General features: G+C 52.1%; 1 protein-coding gene across 2 annotated transcripts in view; it reads right to left on the minus strand.

The window, feature by feature from the left end:
• Nucleotides 1-40: 40 nt before the first annotated feature.
• Nucleotides 41-9,515, minus strand: part of IQCD (IQ motif containing D) — a 19,299-nt gene continuing 9,824 nt past the window's right edge. For both annotated transcript variants that reach the window (XM_023528234.1, XM_011355824.2), the window contains exons 2-5: nt 6,003-6,819; nt 3,251-3,484; nt 1,623-1,694; nt 41-492 (exon numbers count right to left, since the gene is read on the minus strand). In XM_023528234.1, the coding sequence (XP_023384002.1) occupies nt 181-492; nt 1,623-1,694; nt 3,251-3,484; nt 6,003-6,731 (1,347 nt within the window). In that variant the 5' untranslated portion in view covers nt 6,732-6,819 and the 3' untranslated portion in view covers nt 41-180. The remainder of the gene's footprint in view (nt 493-1,622; nt 1,695-3,250; nt 3,485-6,002; nt 6,820-9,515) is intronic.

Genomic DNA, 9,515 nt, shown 5'->3' on the forward strand with positions numbered 1-9,515 from the left:
CAGACGACAGTCCTGGGTAAAATGAGATTTATCGGTAGGATGCGGTTTAAAATGGTTTTTAATTTTGAAAACACACTGAAGCCAGGGCTCCCCATTCCAGTGGCTTCCTGGCCTGCTCTCTGCGAGGTGAGGGGTGCGACAAGTACACGGGGGTCAAAGTAGGGCTGGGGGGAGGGGCCCTCACTTCTTGCCTTTGCCCTTGCCCTTGCCCTTGCCCTTGCCCTTCTTGTCTTTCCCTTTGCCCTTGCCCCGCTTCCTCCTGGACTTGAGCATGGAGCGGACCAGGTAGCCCTTCCACACGGCCTGGATGAGCGTGGCGGCCCGCATCATGCGCATCAGCTCCTGCTCGGCCTCCACCTTCTTCTTGTTGATGATCTCCCGCTCCTCGCGGATCTGGGCGAATTCCTCTACCAGCGCGTTGTACCTCTGCTTCAGCTCCTCCAGCTGGGCCTTCTCCTCCTTGTGGATGATGTCCAGCTCCTCGTACTCATCCTGGGGAAGGCCGGGATGGGGGGGTCACCAGGCATCGGGCACGCCTGCGTCCTCCTCTGCATACAGCCCCTCCCTTCCCAAAGGGGCTTCTGCCCCAGCCAGATGCCACCTGCACTAAGCCTTTCTGCCTCCAAGGCCCGCATGAGAATGGGCGGGGAGATGCCTTGCTTCCTAGCTCGGGGTGGGACCCGACTGAAATAATTTCAGCAACAAGGAAAGAACACGGCTCGTGGGTTGGCCGGAGTGAGTTCAGAGTTTGGCCAGGCCTTAAGAGGTTCCGCCTTTCAAGCCTTCATTTTTCCTCATCTGAAACATGGGGACGATCCCAACCCCCAGGGTGGGGTAGATGGGAGCGGCTTCCAGGATTAAATGACGAGATAGATGGGATTACTGGATGCCGTGCCAGGCGCACAGTGGGGACATAAAAAACGCAAGCTGCTGCCACCGAAGCTGCCCGTTCCGCAGAGATACCACAGTCGAACACCCTCAGGTGACCGTCCTCCAGTTCCTCCTTGTGTGTAACTGTGGCCTCTCCTGTTGTAATTCACACCTATTTCCCACCTTCTCTTCCACTAATGTTGACCAAGTATCTACCAGAAGCCAAGGACTTTTCAGAGGACACAGAGTTGACCAGGAATCCACCCCCTCCTTGGGACTAGAGAAACAAGGTCAAGTCTCTTGCTTAAGGTCACACGGCTGGTAAGACACTAGAGTAGACCCTCCAAAAGATAAGGAGGACTTTCTTCACTGCTATGTCCCAGCAGTGGCATGTCTCATGCAGTCAGGTGGAGGCAAGCTCATGCCTGAGTCTGCTGGGGATGAGAAGAGGGAACAGACAGTATGGGATGTGAACACTAGATGGAGCCAGGATCATAGGTCCTAGTGTCAAGCACTTCTTAGTGGCTCAGAGCTTCTGGCTCCTTCCTTTCCTACCTCTCCCCTCACTGCCCCAAGCTAGACAAACCCTTGAGCCAAAAGAAAGGGCAGGAAGGGGGCCGGCTTCAGGCCCACGTTACAAGGCCCCCCTGGGGAGGCCCAGAACTTGGACCATCCTGGGGCTCCTCCTAATTCCCCATTCTACGAGGGTCTTAGGAAATGCACTCGAGAGAGACTTATGCAGCGACGAATACCTGCTTCTCACCCATCTCTATATCGTATTTCTGGATCCAGTTCTCAATTTCCGTCTCCACTTTATATTTCTTCTAAAAAAAATCCAAAGACTAGTATTAACAGTAAACAGCACTCAGCACCGTCCGCATCAGCCGGCCCTGTCACGGGTGCCTCACGCGCCTCGCCTATCCATGCGGGTAGGTTCCCCTCCGTTTCACAGATGAGGAAGCCGAGGATCAGACGTGCTCACTCACTTGCCCAAGGTCACAGAGCTGATGGGTGCGAGAGCCTGGATTTGAAGCCAGCAGTCTGGCTCTAGAGCATTTTAAGCAGAGGGAGCAACAGGTGCAAAGGCCCAGGGGCGGGAACTAGTTTGTGGTTTTTAAAGAACAGAAATCGAGCCAGGGGGGCTGGAACAGAGTGGCTGAGGAGGAGCCCGGTCCCAGGGAGGGCAGGATGAGAGGGACACGGAGGGAGCGTCAGAGGGGCGGGGCGTGGACTCTAGTGTAAGCGACAGGGGAAGTGACTGGGTGGATTTAATTTTGTTTTGAAAAGATCGGCTCTTATACATAGTGTGGCTTGTTATTCAGCCATAAAAAGGAACGAAGTACCCGTAAATGCTACGTGGGCGAACTTTGACAACGCGATGCTAAGTGCAAGAAGCCAGACACAAAAGGCTGCGTATTACAAGATTCCATTCACGCGAAGTGCCCGGAATAGGCAAATCTACAGAGATAGGAAGGAGATCAGTGGCTGTTGGGGGCGGGAGGGTGGGGAGCGTGGGGAGCAGCCGCTTCATGCATGTGGGGTTTTCTTTTGAGAGGACGAAATGTTTTTTGGACCTGGTCAGAGGTGATGGTCGCACAACACTGTAAAGGCACGAAATGCCGTGGGATTGTTCACTTTAAAATGGTTAACTTTCTTATGGGACTTTCACCTTAATTAAAAAAAAAAAAAAAAAAGGATGTGCTGGCCTCAGGGGGCCCGCGACCCCCAAGAATGGTTGCACCAGCATGTTCATGGGCACGCAGGCCCACGGCTGCCATCAGGTGCGCAAGGGTCGCGACCTTAAGCGGAAACCGGGAACAAGCGTTAGAGAGGGTGGTGCCCTTCGCGAGGAAAGCGAGGGCCGTGGAAGCAAGCCGGGTGCCTACTGGGCCTCGGTCTCGGCTGAGGTGGTGGAGAAGGCTAATGAAGAAATGATATTTATGGAGCACCTACTATGCGCCAGCTCTCTATCATCTCCTTTAGTTCTCGTAATAACCCCTGAAGACTTTCATTTTCAAGGTGTGAAACCTGAGGCTCAGAGGGAGTTAAGTAACTGGACTCAGGTTCATGTGCTCCTTCCTTGCCTTCGCATGGTATGTGAGCAAGGTCGGTGTTAGCATCCCTGTGGGGCTCAGAGGAGTTAGAGAACTTGCCCAAGGTCACAGAGCCGAGGTGCAGCAGGACAGGACCTGGTCTCTCTGTCCCCAGTCCCCGGGGCTACACCCTCCTGCCTCCCGGGGGATGCCGGCTCAAGCCTGGGCTGCCCTTGCTCCCTGGGTGGCTGCGGCAACCCTGCCATGCCCTACACACTGGACCTCCCTCCGCCCCTTGCCCTGCCCCAGTGGCTCCATTGTCCCGTCCCCGCTGCTTCCCGGAGCACCTTCCTCAGCGCCTGCTCTGCCTCCCGGTTCTCCATGAGCAGGTTGTGGAACTGTGACCGCAGGTGCAGGATCTCCTGCTGGATCTTGGCCACCCTGGCCTGCGAGGCCCGGTAGTCCGCCTTCTGCTGCTTCTCGGACTCCTGCTTGGTGCGTAGGAGGCTGTTCTCCGAGAACCTGAGCACCTGGTGCAGGTGATTTTTCAGTTCTTGGATCACAAAGTTCTCCTTCTCCACCTGGGCCAGGAAGAGGAGAGGCTCCGTGAATACCCATGTGACCACCCATCAGCATAGGAGAAGCCGGCCATCCATCGCCGCCTGATCCTTAGGGCGGGGCATGCTGCCTGCCTTAACTACCTCTGTCTGATCCAGAGGCCAGGTTCTCGGTCCCCCCGCCCCCCACATTTCCCTGCACGAGTGAAAGGCACAGGCAAGCAGAGCAAGGCCCTAGAAGAGGTCTGGGACAGCAAAGGATCGCCCAGTCGGTAGAGACACAGTGCGATGAATGAGTGAGAGAAACACTCTGCAGGATGGCCACCCACTCTCCCTTGAGGGCCCGGCTCGTCCCCTGCTCAGTTTGTTTTAAAATAAACTGGAGGAGGAGGATGGGGAGGAGGATGGGGCTGTTTTGTAAATAAGCTTGGAAGCCTGACCACAAGCACTAGAGTCTTTCTGAACCCACTGGTGTTGTGGCTGGGTCGTGGGCTGGGGTCAGCCGGCAGCAGGGCTGTGGGGGGTCTGAGCTCACTTCCCACACACTGGGAGCTGGGAGGGAAGAGGCAGCTTTTGGGCAAGCTTATCCTGTGGGCAGCTTCACGCTCTAGGTGTTGGCGTTTAGAGCAGGCAGTATTAGCAGTATTATTAGTAGTCCAAGCTTTTCTTGTGGACTCTATAATACGCTTGACTGGTGTCGCCCCTCACTGAGGTCCAGTGACATGATGAAATTTGCCCACCTAGCAAAAATGGAACTCGACCCTAAATCTGTCCAACTTGGAAGCCCCAAGCTAGTTCCACTACCCAAATGTGACCAGAAAAGCCATTTGGGGCCCTCTCCTTGTCCCTAAGGGACACCTTGTCTAATCTATGAGTGGCCTCCTCTGATTGAGCACCCAGGAGCCTGTCACCTCTCCACCCAGCAAATGGTTACCATAACCCAATTTTGTGCCTGGCTCACTGGGGACACAAAAGAGACAAGATACCTGTCCTCTTGTGGGGAGCCAGAGACCCAAATCAAATCGTCAACTAATCACACAAATATTTATGAATGAAATCTGATGAATGCCTTAAAGGGCAAAATCCGTGAGACCATAAGGGGGCACTGCCTGAGCTAGAGAATGGGGACAGGGTGGCCAATAGCTTCACAGGGCCTTGATCTCTCACCTGTCACAGGGATGAAAATGGACGTGCCTGTGGCAGCGCTGGCTGGCTGTCCCCCAAGACCCGTTCTCCCCAGAAAGGCCGTGCAGCAGAATGTTCTGCTGGGGACACGGCCCCGGCAACACACCACCCATCCCAGCATCTCTTGCTGCTGGGCGTAGCTAAGAACCACCCTGTGTGCTGCTTCCGGCTCACGTCCCTAAAGGGCAGGACCAAGTCCTCTCCCCTTTTCCTCCTTCCCGATGGCCGGACCCGTGGTGACGTGATGGCAGAAAGCCTTGGCAACCTTCTAGGTCCACAGTTAGAAGTCCCACAATGGGGGACAGCAGAGAAGCCAGGTGGAAGGAGCCTGGGCCCCTGACCACTTTCTGAAGCAGTGCCTCCATGCCGGCCCCAGCTTTTCCACTAAAGAGGAATAATACATTTCCATCGTAACTGAGCTGCTATCATTTTGGGCGTCTCTGTTTTAAGCAGCCAAACCTATATTTATCACCACCTCACAGGGAGTTTGTAAGGCTTTATATGTAAAGAGCAATACGTGTATGTGTCCAAAATTATTATGATCAGGTTGGGATCATTTCCCTTCTTAAAAATTCTTCTAGAGCTTCCGCCCCTCCCACCTACCCCTTGCCCTCAGGATAAAGAGCACATTCCTTGCTCAGACCCCAAATCCTGTGTGATCTCTCCCCCGCCCCTCATTCCAGGTCTGTTTTTGTTCCTTCTTTCTGGCTCGCCAGGAGTCTTTGGATTTCTGAAGCGGCTAGGCCAATCCCCGTTTGAGGACCTAGGCACACACCCTCCCTCCACTTGGGATGAGGGTCTGCAAATCTAGCCAGCTGCCTGTACTTGCAAATAAAGTTTTATTGGAACATAGCCCATTCATTTATGAATTGTTTCTGGCTGCTTTCACACTGTAATGGCATTTGCATTCAGCAATTACAGCTGAGACTGCCTGGCCCACAAAGCCAAGGGCATTTACTATCCAGCCCTTTGTAAAAAAAAGTTTGCCTACCCCTGGCCTGGAAAGTTCTTCCCTACCTCACTTGTTTGGCTCACACCTCTCATCATGTCTTCAACATCCCGGACCCTTTTGGTTCAGTTCTTCTGTATCACTCCCTTATAGCACCCTATATTTACCCTTTGCTGTACTTCTCAAAACTGTAACGAAATCAGCTCTTTAAGACCTGCCTTCCCTACCATGAACTCCATGAGGCTGGGACCATGTTGACTTATTTATAAGACGTGGCACCTAGTAAGTACTTAAAACCATATCTGTGGAATAAATGAAAACAGTTTTTTATGTCACGGGAAAAAACCCAACTGCCAAAAGATTTGGACTCCTCCCAAAACGTGACCCGTACTGACTGTAAAGCGGTACCTCCGCGTCCCTGGTCTTCATGCTTTCTGCCAATTCATTTTCAAGAGCATCGATGATCTCTTGGTTCCTTTTGTTCCGTCTGGTGATATCCTGTATGAACTGAGCCTTTTCCCTAGCTTCCATGGGACTGGTGAGTAGCTTCTCAAACAGGAAACCCCGGAGTTCCATCAGGCTATCGATAAAAGTCTGAGCCTCTGCACTTCTGCCCAGCCTCTGCATCTGCAAGAGCTTGGCGGCCTGTGGGTTACTGAGCAAGAGTCTCAGGACGTTCCTGGTGGATTCCCTGATCTGCTGCCTAAGCGGTAGGAAGTGGCTTTTCTGCAGCTGTATGGAGAGGAGCTGGTCTCTGAACCACGTTTCCTCCTCAAACTCTTCTTCCTCCTGCAGTTGCCTTTCTTCATCCTGCAGGTAACTGGCTTTGTCCAGGAAGGCCTGGCAGAGGTCCTCATGCTCTCTCACGGCTTTCATGATGTCCCCTCCCAGCATCCCCTCCAGATCCTCGGTACGGGATGCCACGTATGACAGCAGGGTCGCCAACTCCACCTTGTAGATGGTCTCGTCCAGTACGGACATGATCCTCTTGGTCTCAATAGTGGTGAGTTTGGTCTTAGAGGGGACCGAGGATTTTAGCAGGAAGGCTGGCAGTTTGGATGGCTCTGCCGTCACCCGTATTCTGTTGATGTCGGGGCCTTGGTAGAGGGGGCCCACGGAGAGAACGTCTAAAGCCATTTAATTAATTCTTTGTCTTTGTACGTCCTGGGAGAGTGAGACGTTGGTAGACTAGATGGGTCTCTGTCTTTTATTATCTCCAGACATCCTGAAAAAAGGAAGGAGTAAGGACTTAGCAGAATTGTGCAGACATTGGATGTGGCTGGTGCGGCCACAGCAGCTGTGCACTTGACATGGAGACCTCATTTCAGCTGCTCTGTGGCTTCTACACAGAACCCCTGACTGAAAGCAGCTTGTAGCTTTGTGACAGTGTCAGGGCCGCAAGGGTAGGAGGGCCAAGTGCAGATCTGGGTCTTGGGCACATGTGTCAGGCAGGGGCCAACCAGGAATGCTGACATCATTCTGAGTATTTAAACACAGAAAACTGGCGATGGAGGTGATGGAAGGGTAGAGAGGCCAACCAGGGGAAGCTGGACCGCTCCCCACCCCCCAGCAATTGTTAATGGCAGGAAGCCACCGCAGGAGAGGAGGTAGCAAGCTTGGGGATCAGGGTCACCCCAGGGAAGCTGGAATCACAGCCATTTCCTGTCCCGAAGTAACGATAGCCCCCAAAGGAGCTGTGACCATGGCTGGAAATGCTCATGACCCGAAGCAGAGAGAGGGGAGAAATACTCCGGTTTCTCCCTCCTTCCCACCCTCAGGTCTAACACCAGGGCCTCCCATTGGCCAAACCCAGAGACGAACCAAGTGACAAGCCAGCCTGGGCAATGAGGCCTGCTGGGGGCCGCAGCCTAAGAAACAGCAGAACAGGGACAGAGCAAACGGTAGAGCTGAGAACGTCCAGGACTGGGCCCAGCGCAGCCCATTGGCACTGGTTTTCAAGCACGGATTTTGAAGATAGAGCTGGGATGAACAACGATTTCAAAATACAATTGAAAACAAAACAAAACAAAACAAAAAAACTGGTCTGCTAAGTGCAATGTGGTATCCTGGAATGGAAAAAAGGACATAAGTAGGAAAACTGGCAAAATCCAAATCAAGTCGATAGCTTAGCTGACAGCCTTGTACCGATGTTAATTTCTCAGTCTTGAGAAACATAGCGAGGTTATGGGAGATCTTTCTACTGGGGGAGCTGGACGAAGGGCGTATGGGAATTCTGTACTATCTCTGCAACTTTTCTGTAAAACTACAACTATCACAAAATGAAAACTTTATTTAAAAGACGGCTTCAGAAAAATCTATGGCGGCAGTTAGAAATCTGTCATTTAGATTGCCTGTGTGACGCCACGGCTAAGAGTCCCAGCTTGGCGGCAGCCCCAGCTGGTTTCACATCCTTGCTTGGAGACCTTGGATATCTAAGCCTGGGCTTCGTTGGCCATAAGACAGAGATCTCCAGCTTCAATGGGAAGCTTCTGGCACAGGGTCTGAACATTGCGAGTGCTCAGTAAATAATAACTGATATTATTAGTCCACAATCCCAAGTCTGGGACTTCGGTGATTCCCCAGTCTGAGTCTCTGGACCTTGCTGAAGATCCAGAGGTGCCTACTGAATGCTTACTGCCCAGGGTTGGCTGTGCCCACCCCTCACCCTACTCCCTCTTTATCCTTTGTCTTCATGATCAGCGATCCTGCCCTCCTAGTTGCTCAAGTCAGAAACCTGGGCGCCACCCCCCCCCGCTCTTCCTCACCCCCCACATCCAGTCTGCCACCCCATTCTAGCTGTGTCCTCTCCTTAACAGCTTCTAGTCCCTTTCCTTCTCGGCAGCCTCGCTGCCACTGAAGGGCCTTATAATATCTTACTTAGATGACTACAGAGCTTCTTAACTGGTCTGCTTGCATCTACTCCTGCTCCCTGTAATGAAGATCATGCCTGTAATCATTTATTCTGGTATCGATTGAGCCCCCGGGGATATAAAAGAGATGCAAGGTATGATTCCTGTCCTCCCAGAGTTTATAACCTAGTTTGGGATATGAAAAATGTACACAGGAAGGTTCGACAATTGTAGGAAGAAGTGGCTAAAACTGTAGTCACAGAATAAGTTGAGATGATAACCAGCCTTCAACGTCAGAGTGGGGACTTTACCTCGTGGGAAACTGGGATCCATTTGGATTTCAGGAAAAGTTTTAACAGGATAAAATCATATTATTGAGAAAGATCTGGTGTGTGGATGATTTATAGAGAAAGGACTGGCGGCAGATAGATAGGTTGAGATATTATAAACTTTCCACCTCAGGGCCTTTGCACCTGCTGTTTCTTTTTCCTGAAATGTTGTTCTCTCTCCTCCTTGTCAAATTGATTCCTTATACGCGTATCTCAGTTCAAGCGCCACTTCTTCAGTGAAGCCTTTCCTGGGCTTCCAGGCTGGGTCGAATTCTCATTATAGGTTCTCATTAGGCTACGACCCTTTGTGGCAGGCACCATCCCCTTCCCAATCTCCTTCCCTTTTGCTTGCCTATACTGTAGAGGCTGGAAATAACTTAGTACTCACCTTCTCAGACACCTTTACAGTTAGAAGTGGCTACAGACACAGTGCAAGCCAACGAAATAGAAAGAAGAAAGAACCAGTAGGACTTGGTGAGTGAAAGACAGTTTTGAATTTGGGTGACTGGGGGAGAATGGTGGGGACCCGAAGACACTAGGGAAATTGGGAGAGGAAGTTTGGAGGGGAAGATAAAGAGCTCAGTTTTAAACTCATTGAGCTCTAGCTGTCGTAAGGGGAGCACAGTGGACAAGGATGTTTTGGCCTTCCCATGATCCCTTTCCTCTGCCAGGTGACAGCACCACAGTTTTTCTCTTGAGGAACTCATCTACCGTGTGCAATCTTGGTGGGACTGCCAACCGAA

This window comes from Pteropus vampyrus, unplaced genomic scaffold (genome assembly GCF_000151845.1).
Source record: "Pteropus vampyrus isolate Shadow unplaced genomic scaffold, Pvam_2.0 Scaffold23, whole genome shotgun sequence".
Taxonomy (NCBI): Eukaryota; Metazoa; Chordata; class Mammalia; order Chiroptera; family Pteropodidae; genus Pteropus; species Pteropus vampyrus.